Source organism: Nomascus leucogenys, chromosome 20 (assembly GCF_006542625.1).
Source record: "Nomascus leucogenys isolate Asia chromosome 20, Asia_NLE_v1, whole genome shotgun sequence".
Classification (NCBI taxonomy): Eukaryota; Metazoa; Chordata; class Mammalia; order Primates; family Hylobatidae; genus Nomascus; species Nomascus leucogenys.
This window is the reverse complement of record NC_044400.1, coordinates 25,431,633-25,443,648: the sequence shown is the minus strand read 5'-3', so window position 1 is coordinate 25,443,648 and position 12,016 is coordinate 25,431,633. Positions and strand designations below refer to the sequence as shown.

The 12,016-nt window shown below is 50.9% G+C and overlaps 1 protein-coding gene across 3 annotated transcripts in view; it reads right to left on the bottom strand.

Moving 5' to 3' along the window:
- TMEM177 (transmembrane protein 177) overlaps positions 1 to 11,421 on the bottom strand; it is a 50,508-nt gene extending 39,087 nt beyond the window's left edge. Inside the window, exons 1-2 of one of the 3 annotated variants that reach the window (XR_004027380.1) lie at positions 11,367 to 11,419; positions 4,811 to 4,907 (exon numbers count right to left, since the gene is read on the bottom strand). Coding sequence is in view for 2 of the 3 variants with exons in the window: in XM_003281712.4 (XP_003281760.1) it covers positions 8,795 to 9,730 (936 nt within the window). In the remaining variant the exon portion in view is untranslated. Of the gene's footprint in view, positions 1 to 4,810; positions 4,908 to 8,464; positions 9,753 to 11,315 lie in introns of those variants that run through there. The other 2 variants (XM_003281712.4, XM_003281711.4) reach the window with 2 other exon arrangements.
- Positions 11,422 to 12,016: the final 595 nt, after the last annotated feature.

Here is a 12,016-nt window from a genome sequence, read left to right as displayed (position 1 = left end):
TAGGCCCTGCAGCCTTTGTAATGCTTTCAGGGTTTGGCATGAGCACCCTGTCCTCACAGCCTGCTGGGGAGAGGGTAGGAAAGGTATGGGGTAGGGGTGGGTTGTATGAGTTCATTCTCACATTGTTATAAAGAACTACCTGAGACTGGGTAATTTATAAAGAAACGAGGCTCAACTGACTCATGGTTCCACAGGCTGTACAGGAAGCATGACGGCTTCTGGGGAGGCCTCAGGAAACTTACAAATATGGTGGAAGGTGAAGGGGAAGCAGGCATGTCCTACACGACTGGAGCAGGAAGGAGAGAGCGAAGGGGAAGGTGCCACATACTTTTGAATAACCAGATTTTGTGAGAACTCATGAGACAGCACCAGGGGGACAGTGCTAAACCATTAGAAGCCACCCCCACGATCCAATCACCTCCCACCAGGCCCCACATCCAAAACTGGGGATTACAATTCAACATGAGATTTGGGTGGGGACATAGATTCAAACCATGTCATGGGTAATAAGAGTCTGGGTCCATTGCTATGACTTACCTTTGACTTCTAGTGGGGAGCAGGGCTCTCTGGGGAGCAAGGGCTCTAGGGGGCTGAGACGGGAAGAAATCCAAAGCTAGGGTGGCTCTGAGTCCAGGTGACTCTGGACTTCTTACAAGCCAGTCCTCATCACTCCAATCCTCTGTTGTTATAATAGTAATAATATTCCTTATAGAATAATAATTCTTTAAATTCTCTCTGTTCACATTACAGTGTGGTTTCAATCTCTTGGTTGGACCCTGACTGATAAAGCCTACATAAACTATCTCATTCCTGGCTTTGTACAGGCTGTTCCCATGGCTGGTTTCACTTGCCTAAGTGAAGGTGGAGTGGTTAAGGGCACAGACATTAGAGCCAGACTGCCTGGGTTCAGTTCCCAAGCCCAGCACTGGCTGGTGAGCAGCCATTCGACCTCTTTATGCCTTGATTTCTCCACCTGTAAGATGGGGATAATAGGATTGTTGTGGAAATTTTATGAGGTCTTATATGTAAAGCACTTGGCACAAAATAAGTGTTAAATAAGTGTTTGGTATTATTGTTGTTGACTTCCTTCCATTCACTCGTAGGGGTTTCAGCAACGGGGTCACCTCTCCTGGGAAGTCCTCCCTGACTACCTCCCATCCCGGCTGAGTTGGCTGCCCTCCTTCTATGCTCCCTCACACATCTTCACAGCACTGAACTCATGTGTTGTCACTGCAGGTGTACTTGTCAGACAGTCTCTTCTGTAGAACTCTGAGCTGGCTGAGGGTACTCACAGCAAGTGTCCCCAGGACCTCACACTGCACCTGACTGAGTGAGTGGTAACCGTGTTAGTGGAGGTCCTCTGAGAATCAGACACAAAGACAGGATTGCATGAGTAAGAGCCATATTGGGGGAACTGCCTGTGAAGGACAAAGAAGGAGGGGATAGGAGAAGGCAGGGAGATCCTTCAGACCACAGTACAGGTCTGACACCCATGGAGGAGCAGGGAGGATGGGCCTCAGACTTCAGAGCAGTTCTGAGAAAGGCTTGCCCAGGCCACTGGGGAGTTCTCAAGCCACAGTCACCCACTGGAGGAGTCCCACGATCCACCTGCAGCAGTACTGTCCCCACGCTCCATCACTGGTGGAAAGCAGCCTGTGGAGGCAAAGCACGGGTGGACGGAGAGAAACAGCAGCTGGGGCTGTCAGTCAAATCCGCTCCGCAGCAGGTCTGAGCGGCACATTTTCATGGCCGCCACAGTAACCGATAGACAGAAGGCTGGCCATGCCCCAAGAATGCAGGGCCAGAAGCAGGGATGCCAGAATCTGTCACCTTGATGCAGGGAGAGGGTGGAGGTCCAGGGTACCTCTGAGTAGGCCTTCATGCTTCCACACAGTCACTCACTGCATAATGACACTCAGTCGGCGAGGAACCACGTATATGACAGTGTCCCATGAGATTAATACTACCGTATTTTTACTTTTCTATGTTTTGATACACAAATCCTTACCATTGCGTTACAAATGCCCACAGTATTCGGCACAACAACGTGCTTTACAGGTTTGGGGCCTAGTAGCAAAGGCGACACCATCTAGCCTAGGTGTGTAGGAGACAGTGCCATCTGGGTTTGTGTAAGTACACTATGATGTTCACACAAAGATGAAATTGCCTCCCAAGGCACTTCTCAGAACATAGCCCTGTTGTTAAGTGATGCGTTACCATAAATATATATAGTGCTAAGTCCTTATTATTTGAATTAATAAAATCACTCAAAGTTCCCCTATAACACAACTACTTTAAATTTTGTGAATCTCCTCCTAGGTTTTACCATGTTTACATTATTGCAATCACCATGCAGATTGTACCTCATTTTAAAAAAAGGATTTGATGTTTATAACTAATATTTCCCCATGCTTCTACTGTAGTCTTCATAATTATACTTTTTAATGGCTGAACAATGTTCAACAAGTGGATACTTCCAAAGTCACGGCTATTCAACATTTCCACTATTGTTATTTTGTTGTATTTATACCAAATGCTTTTATGTACCTGTTTGGGCATGTAGTATTCAGTTTCTATGGGGTTACAGCCCTAGGAAATACATAGGTTTGAAATCACTGGGTCAAAAGATAAACTTTTATGATTGTATCAAGTTTTGCCAAATTGCTTTCCAAAAACATTACGCCAATTAATAAAGAGTATGAGTTATCTATTTCTGCATACCAAGTTACCACACCAAATGGCTTACTACAACATGGATTTACTGTCTTGTTATTTCCGTGGGTCAGGAATCCAGGCACAAGTTAGCTGCTTCTCTGCTTTAGGGGCTCTCAAGGCTGCAATGAAGGTGCTGGCTGAGGCTGGGGTGCTGTGATTTGGCTTTGTGTCCCCATCCAAATCTCATCTTGAATTGTAATCCCATAATCCCTATGTATCACAGGAGGGACCTGGTAGGCGGTAACTGAATCATGGGGATGGTTTCCCCGTGCTCTTCTCATGATAGTGAGTGAGTTCTCAAGAGATCTGATGATTTTCTATTTCCATTTTCCCTGCTGACACTCATTCTCTCTCCTGTCACCCTGTGAAGAGGTGCTTTCTGCCATGATTGTAAGTTTCCTGAGGCCTCCCCAGCCACGTGGAACTGTGAGTTAATTAAACCTGTTTTCTTTATCAATTACACAGTTTTGGGTATTTCTTCATAGCAGCATGAGAATGGATTAATACATGGGGTCTCATCTGAAAGCTTGAGTAGGGAAGGATTCTACTCCAGGCTCACATGGTTCTTGGTAAGATTCAGTGCCTCGTGGCCCGAGGGCCCCAGCTGTTAGCTGGCTGTGCGCTGCCTTTAGTTCCTTGCCATACGGGTCTCTCCAACATGGCAACTTGCTTCAAGATAAAACATGTGAAGCCAAGAAGACAAGCGTCTCTTAGCAAGACAGAAGTCATAATCTTTCGTAATCTAATCACTGAGGTGATATCCCCTCAATGTTGCTGTATTCTATTGTTTAGAACCAAGAGGAGCAGGGGGAGTGGATTATGAACCAGGGCCAAAAATATTAGGACCAGGGATCACTAGGGTCATCTTAGAAGCTGCCTAACACAAATGTCACCAAGGGCATACGCTTGTATCAATTTTACCATAACCTTACTCACACTGAATGCTTTAGTATTTTAAAATTACTAGTATGGGCCAGGTGAAGTGACTCACGCCTGTAATCCCAGCACTTTGGGAGGCTGAGGTGGGTGGATCTCTTGAGAACAGAAGTTCAAGACCAGCCTGGGCAACAGAGTAAAACCCCATCTCTACAAAAAATAAAAAAAAATTAGCTGGGCATGGTGGTGCACACCTGTATTCCCAGTACTAGGGGGGCTGAGGTGGGAGGGTTGATTGAGTCCAGGAGGCCAAGGCTGAGTGAGACTCTTCTCAAAAGAAAAAGAAGAAAGAAAAAAGGAAAGAAAGAAAGAAAGAGAGAAAGAAAAAGAAAAACATTCCCCACAGAGTAGGTGTGAAGGACCACCTTCCACGCTTATGCCCTCTTCTCCAGCCTGGTGTTTCCCCCTAAGGCCACATGGGTCCTCTGCTTTCAGTTGATGCCAAGTAACTTCCAAAAGATGTCAACTGATAGCCACTTGAAAAATTGCCCTAACTGAACTGGGGCTTTGAAAAGCTTTAAAATAAAGCGGTATTAGGCAGCAGCGAGTTCTCTGGAAATTGCTGGTACTTGGGCGGGAACTCCAAGACCTGAACACCTTATGCCATTTAGAAGCACGAACATTTAGAAAATCAATCTTTTTTTAAAACCTACTATATACCCTCACCAGGCTCCATATTTTGCAAACTTTCTTTCACTTTCATCATCAAAACAACTCTGAAAGATATATAGGAATGCGCCCATTTTACAGATAGGAAACTCAGGACCAGAAGTCACTTGTTCCAGATCTCCCTGTTAAAGTGGTAGGCCAGGATTTGAACCCATGGCTGGCTGCCCCCTCCACTCTCTCCCTACCTCCTGAGATCCCCTTTCCTCAGCTGGTGCCTCCCAGAGCTCCATGACACACCGCCCTTCCGTCCTGTTCCCCCTGCTGCACTAAACATGGTAGGCTGGTTGTCCCTTTCTCTTCAGTTACCTGGAGGGGTCTCCTTGGAAGTTCTGCTCAGTGACTATTTTTTCCTAATAAAAATAGTGAGCCTGAAAAAGTTAGTTCTAACCCAGCATGAGGAAAAGGGCTACGGAGTCCACAGTATAAGTTTGCAGCATGAAACTTTCAGGCTAAATAGGACAGTATAAATTTAGTGTTTTAAGAATGATACCTGGAACCAGAGTGCCAGCTTCAAATCCTTGTTCTGCCACTTACAAAGTTTTATGATTTAGGGCAAATTTCTTCACCTTTCTGTGATGTTCCCTTTCCTGTAAAATTGAAATAATAATATTACCAACCACATGCCCCAATTGGGAATAAATGAGAAAATGTCTCTAAGAACCTAGCACAGTGTCTGGAGGATAATAAAGGCCCCATTATGTTACTATAGGGACATGGTGGGGAGGAGACAGGCAGGAGGCCTCGCCAGGTGAGGACCCATGCATTGACCTGGAACTCAGCCTGTGATCTACACACACGGGGATCAGGTGTGTGTGTGTGGTGTGTGTGTGTGTGTGTGTGTGTGTGCGTGCGCGCCCAGCTCCAGGCAAGGCTGAGTGGAACCCTGCATTGTGGACACTGGTGGGGACTGAGGCAGCAGGGCTAGGAGGGTCAGTGAAGGGCACAGCCAGCATCAGCGCCATGACTCTGAGACTCCCCTCCCTGTGTTCTGGCTGTGTCCAGATGTGTGTGTGCATGTGTGTGTTTGTGTGTGTGTGTGTGTGCCTGCAAAGGGGGGGCGGGCTGAGGAGGGGGAGTCTTTGTGTGTTGTAGTTTTCTGTAACTCGGCCAAGTCCTGGGTCTGTTTATGATTGCTCTGGGATGTCGGGCATCTTTGCAAGTTCATACCCAGAGAACCATGAACCTGGGATGGGGAGAAGCGAGGCCTAAGCCAGGAGAACAATATTCACAAGGGATCTAGGACAGAGTGCTAATGATTCTGGCACACAGCAGGCATGGGAGAAGGAAAAGTGCAGGGTGACAGTTACAAGGCAGCTGCCTACCACCCAACTTAGCGACAAAGCCCTAGAGCATGTTTCTTAACCTTTCTGAGATCAGCCTCTGGCCTGTGTGTAGGGATGTAATATTATAAAAAAAATCTCCTAAAGCCAGGGTCCCTGGTGCCCTAGGTAGTAATATGTGCCCTACAGGAAGGGACCCAGAAGTGTCCTGGTTTCCCCACTGATGTCAGCAATCACGGATGACTAGGGCCAGGCTCTGTCCTTAGCAAGTCCCAAGGTGGGAAGACAGGACAGGGTCCGATAGGATTCAGAATGGCCGCGTACAGGGAATACAACCAGCCTTGCTGTAATTGCTCAGAGGCTTTTAGGAAGCTGGGCCTGTGTCTGTTATAGCTTAGAGCCCTGTTCATTTATGAAAAAAATACTGTTTCTAGTTACTGAAACTGCAAAAAATAAATATTATGGAGAGCCTCAATTTAGAGCTGTAAACAAGATACACAATCCTGCCATTGCAGATTTTACATTTCAGAGGAGGAGATGCTAAGCCGCTAGCTCCATGGTAACTTAATTAGTCAGCAGCAGGGCGAGGAAGAGGTATTGGGTGTATGACAGTGCACAAACGGGCATCTGACGTGAGACAGGGAGGCTTCTCTGGGAGAAGCAACGCGTGAGTGAACAGGTTCCCCCGGGCATTCCAGCAGGAGGAACAATAAATAACTGAGCACCCGGCAGGCTGTGAGACCGCAGCCCAGATCAAGGACACAGCGAACACGAAAGCTGTGTGGGGAGGAGGGGAGAGTAGTTCAGGAACCAAACTGCAGTGAAGCTAGGATCCAGAGCAAGGGGAAGTGGGACACGGGATGGGCAGGAGATGCGGTTTTCGCTAGAAAGCATGGGGATGTCCCTAAAGGGCTTTAGGCAGGAGAGTCACCCAGTCAAACCTGCACTTCCAGGAGCTGGGAGAACTGGGAGAAGAGTCAGGAGGCCCAGTGGAAATGAAGAAAAGGGGATGGAGCTGAGAGCTACTGGGAGGGGTGCTGGGTGAGTCATGCAGTGGGAGGGTGGGAGGGGAAGAAGGGACACAGAGCTCAGCCACACTGCCAGGGGGCTCTCAGTGGGAGGGCCTGAGGTGGCCTGAGCCAGGCTGTGGAGGATTGGAGGATGTGCAGAGTGCAGCAAGGCGGAGCAATGCACGCGCGCGCACACACACACACACACACACGCGCGCGCACACACACACACACACACGGCTGGAGGATGTGTGCACCAAGGTTGGAGGGTGGCATGTAAGGCTTGAGTGAGGACTGGGAACCGCCCGTGAGTGGAGACAAGGTCTGTGACTTGGAGCAGAGGGAGCTGAGTAAGCAGCCATTTCTCCCCATCGTGGGGCTGCCTTCGCTGACGGTTCGGGCAGATCAGCAGGAATGCCTGAAACCATCATGGCTCCTGCAGTACTGAGAGCAGATGGGCTGGGAGCAGTGAGAAGGTGGAGCCCATCAAATCCAGGCCCCAGACCGTACTGCTCAGGAATGAGGTGGCCTCACATGGCCTTGTGGTCCTTTAAGTACAGCAGCAGCAGGTGGGTGACACCCCAAGGGGCCCCGTGAAGTCCCTGAGAGAAGACTAGTTCACCCAGCCACTGCCTCATCCATCCACCTATGTACTCCAAGCCCGTGCCCAATGCCACCCTAGGTACCAGGGCCTGGGGAATGAGCAAGGATGTGCTGCCCTCAGGAACTCAGCCTGTTCAGGTCCAGTGTGAGGACCCATGAGCTGGCACAGCACACTGAGCTCCAGCCCACGGTGAGGGGCCCGGCAGGGAGGTGTGCCATTCCCACTGCATTCTGCAGCCCCCCGGCTCACTCTCCTCTCCAGGTCTCCTGCCAGGAACTGCCACCACTGTGTTCAAATACTTTCCCAGGGAAAACCTAATCTCCAACTAAAACATGTCGTGAAGCCAAATTGGTTCTGGCTCCCTGATCACAACTCTCCTCACGCCTTGCCCTGCTGTGGTCCCCTGTCCAAGGATCTAACCCGGGGGCCGGTTCCATCCACCACTGGAGGGCTCAAGGGAAATAAGCAGGGCAGGGCTGCAGTCTCCCCTGGGTCCCGAGTGGGACCAGGCCTGACCCACTGCCCACCTCCACCCCTCTGCTCTCCTCGCTGACCCCTACGAGCCAAGCTCACCCCCACCTTGCTGCCTTTCCTCTCCAAGCCCTGGCCACGCTATGCCTGGGGAGGCTGACAGCCCTGGATGGCGCCATGGGCTCCCTCCCTGCAGGGCCTCTGTTTTACAATGATTTGTTCCTTCCTCTACATTTGAGTGAAGCTCTTGCCAAGTCTCCCATGCCACAGGTCTCGGAGTTCTGGAACACCTCCCCTCCCCTCAGGTCCAGGGACTCTCCCAGCACTTGCTGGTCTCCCTCTCCCTGAGTGCACCATCTGCATCCATGGGACCTTGACTGACACAACTCTTAAGGCCCCCTCGCCTTAAAACAGCCTCTCAGGCCCACACTAACTTCTCATCTTGGGCTCTCTAGTCTTTTAACCTCTACCAGAGTGGAGGAAATCTGGGATTTGACCACCACTTAAATCGAGGGGCGGTTGTTCGCTGTAGGAAAGTGTTCACATAACTGCAAGTACCCTGGTGGTGAGGTGTGGCCTGACTCCCACAGCCTGATGGCACTTAAGACCAAGAAGGAGGCTGGGCAAGGTGGCTCACGCCTGTACTTCCAGCACTTTGAGGGCCTGAGGAGGGTGGATCACTTGAGCCCAGGAGTTTGAGGCTGCAGTGAGCTATGGTCACCACTGCAGTCCATCCCGGGCAACAGAGTGAAATGCTCTCAAAAAAAAAAAAGACCAAGAAGGAGGGATGTCTGTTTATTTACAGTGCACCCTTTGTGCCAGGCCCTTATGTTCACGACCTTACCCAACTCTACAGTCTTGCAAGGTAGTTTACATCATCTCCACTTTACAGTTCAAGAAACAAAGGCTCAGATTCACAGTCCCTGAATAGTCCCTCATAGTCCCTGAGTTCATAAGTAGTGTTTATAGTACAATCTAAGCTATTTAATTCCAAAGCCTGTGATTTTTCTGGCCTTGAGCTATAGGTCCATAAGGCTCCAACAGGGCCTTCCAGACTCAATGGCAGGGTGGTGTCTGCACAAGCTGGAAGTGTCCTTGTGATGAGCCCATCAGGAGCGGCCCAGATTGAGCATCGCCCTCCACATCTTCAGCACAGAGTCCCGGCGGGTGGTGTAGGGTAAATGTTTGATGCGGAACAAGTGTCTGGGGACGATGTTCCCGCTGGGTGTATACAGCTTCTCCCCCTCTTTGCCCAAGAGACTGCGCAGGGCCAGGTTGCCCGACAGAAGCTTCTCATAGAACTCCACTCCACCACAGGCATAGGCTGCAGAGAGGGAGGCCGTGCGGCGGTCCAGCCAGGACTCCAGGGCATGAGTGAGAGAATCCTGGGAGAAGGCGTAGGCCACAAAGCCCGCCACTGCTGCCACCAAGCTGAAGGCGGCCCGTAAATTCATGGGGCCTGCATGGAGCCCCAGGGTGTACTTGGCACCCACGCCCAGTGCCCAGGTCCCTGCCAGGCAAGCTGGGGCCAGCAGGACCTGCAGGGCAGTGGTACTGCTTTCCAGGTACACCACTTCCCTGGCCAAGGCGAACTTCTGGGCTTCACGGGACAGGGTCAGGGAAGCTCTCAGCCGGGCACCTGCTGGGCTCCGCCAGTCCACTGTATGCCCATGTATGACCACGGGATGGTCAGTGTTGATCACTAGGTCCCCCAAGAAACTGGCAGGGATGCCCACCACAGCCCCAGCAGGGAGTCTTGGGAAGCCTGCACTCACAGGCTGGAAGGTGAAGGTGGTGAAGGGCTTGTAGCAATGGCCTGAAGGAACACCTATGTCCTGTAGCACCTCTTGGAAGAGGCTCTGCAGCTGTGGAGGGAGCGGAGCTGGCTGGCCCTGAGGCCAGTACTGGTAGAGCCATTGGACCACGGGATCCGGGAAGAGGTGGTACGAGATTGGAACTCCAAACAGGCATGCACAGGAACCCACCAAGAGGCCTGTCCTGTGTCTCTGCACAAATGCTGCGGTCCGCCACAGGGGACCTGCCATGAGTGTAGCCACCGCGGACAATCTGGGCCAAGAAAAAGAGAAGTCAGCCAGTTTCCCTGGGTCAGCCTGCAGACTGAACATCCTCCAGGGGCCACACCACGTTTTTAAACCAAAGTAACACAGCATAGTGGTGAAGAGCGTGGGCTCTAGAGCCAGAGTGCCTGTGTTCAAATCCCAGCTCCGTCTCTGTGCATCAATTTCCCCATCTGCCAAACAGGTGTGTCATAATGGCCCACCTCTAGGGTGGCTGTGATGAGCACATGAATAAACATATATAAAACATTTAGTGTCTGGCACAGCAGCAGATATTCCTTATGATAATGGTTGTAATGACTTTTATTCCCATTGCTAGGCACAAGCACTCCAACTGCCTCATTCCACTCATCCCACGGTAAAGCCCTATGATTACTAATTTATAAGAAAAACGTGTTCAATTTATTGAGTGCTTACTATATGCTAGACTCAGTTCTGAGCGCTCTAACAATTGAACGCTCACAACCCCATGACCTAATTACTACAGCTACCCCTATTTCAAAGCTGTGAAAACTTAACTGGCCAAAATCCTAAGCTAGTAAAGTGACAGTGTTATGGGCTGAACTGTGTCTCCTCCTCCCCAGTTCATATATTCAAGTCCTAACCCCCAGTACCTCAGACTGTGGCTGTATTTGGAGACAGGGTCTTTAAGGAGATAATTAAGATAAAATGAGGCCATCAGTATGGATCCCTAATCCAATTTGACTGGTGTACTTATAAGAAGAGATTAGTATGCAAACAGGCACAGCGGGAAGATCATGTGAGGATCCAGGGAAAAGGCTACCACCTACAAGCCAAGAAGGGAGGTCTCAGAAGACACCAACCCTGTTAACACCTTGGTCTTGAACTTCCAGCCTCCACAACTCCCAGAGGACAAATTTCTGCTGGTTGGGCCACCCAGTCTCTGGCACTTCGGCATGGCAGCTCTAGCAGACTAACACAGGCATAGTATTTGAGCACAGGCTGTCAGGTGTCCACAGCAAACTTTTTGTTTTAGAAAACTTGTTATGCTAAATTACAAACATATACCAAAGTAGACAAAACAGTACATCCGTCAACTTCGATCCCATCAACTCATGGCCAATCTTGTTTCATTTCTCTTTCCACTCACACCTCCGTCCAACTGGTTTATTTTGAAACATCCCCGGGCATCCTATCACTTCATCCGTGAATATGTCAGTAAAAATTCACAATTATTTAACTTTGAAACTTACTGTATTCCTGTCGGTGAAAAGTGCTTAATGAGCAACGAATGAGTTGCCGCAAACAAAAACGCAGGATACCGCTTGGCCTATCTTAATCAAGAACTCCTATAAGAATCATTATCATTCGGGCTTTTTTTTCCCAATGCAGAAAGTGAGGCTAAGAAAGGAAAGGTCCGGACCAAAGTCCAGCGTCCCTAGGACCATCGCGCTGCGGGGTCGGCCTAGGAGACAGTACCATGCAGCCGCCGGTGGCTGGGCGAGGAGGGGCTGCAGGAGCCCCGCAGAGGGGTCCTCTCTACGCTTCCACTCTGGGCCCCCTAGGCTACTCTGTAGTCTGAACGCGTTACCAGGTCGCATCAGGCCGGAAAAGGGTCCCTCCCGCTTGTCCGTGCGCTCACCTCTGCCGCCGCTCGGAACGCCTACATGTGCGCGCGGAAGGGCAGCCGCAAAGCATGCCGGCCGGGGATCTGGGGGCGGGGACTTCGGGAGGCGGAGCTCGCCGGCCCCGGATCTTGGGACGGGGACTTCAGGGGGCGGAGCTCGCCGGCCGGAGATCTCGGGGCGAGGATTTCAGGGAGGGGAGCTCGCTCGATGGGTCTGGGGGCGGGGACCAAGAGAGGGATGGGGGCGGGACTCTTGGGGATGGGGCTCGGGGGCTCAAGGGGATGCCCGTGGGCTGCTCCGGCCGCCGCAGAGGCTCCTCCCCTAACTGTGCACCTTGGGGTGGGTCCGCTAGCTCTTCCTCCTCTGCGTTGAAATGCGTCTTTGATTAATACAAAAATTAGCTGGGCGTGGTGGCGCACGTCTGTAGTCCCAGCTGCTGGGGAGGCTGAGGCAGGAGAATCGCTTGAACCTGGGAGGCAGAGGTTGCAGTGAGCCGAGAATACGCCACTGCACTCCTACCTGGGCGACAGTGCGAGACTCCGTCACACACACACACACACACACACACACACACACACACACGTCGTCTTTGATCATGCCGTTGAACCCCCGAAGGAACGGCAGCCCCGCGTGGGTCACCAGGCGGCCTATGGCAGAGCCTCCA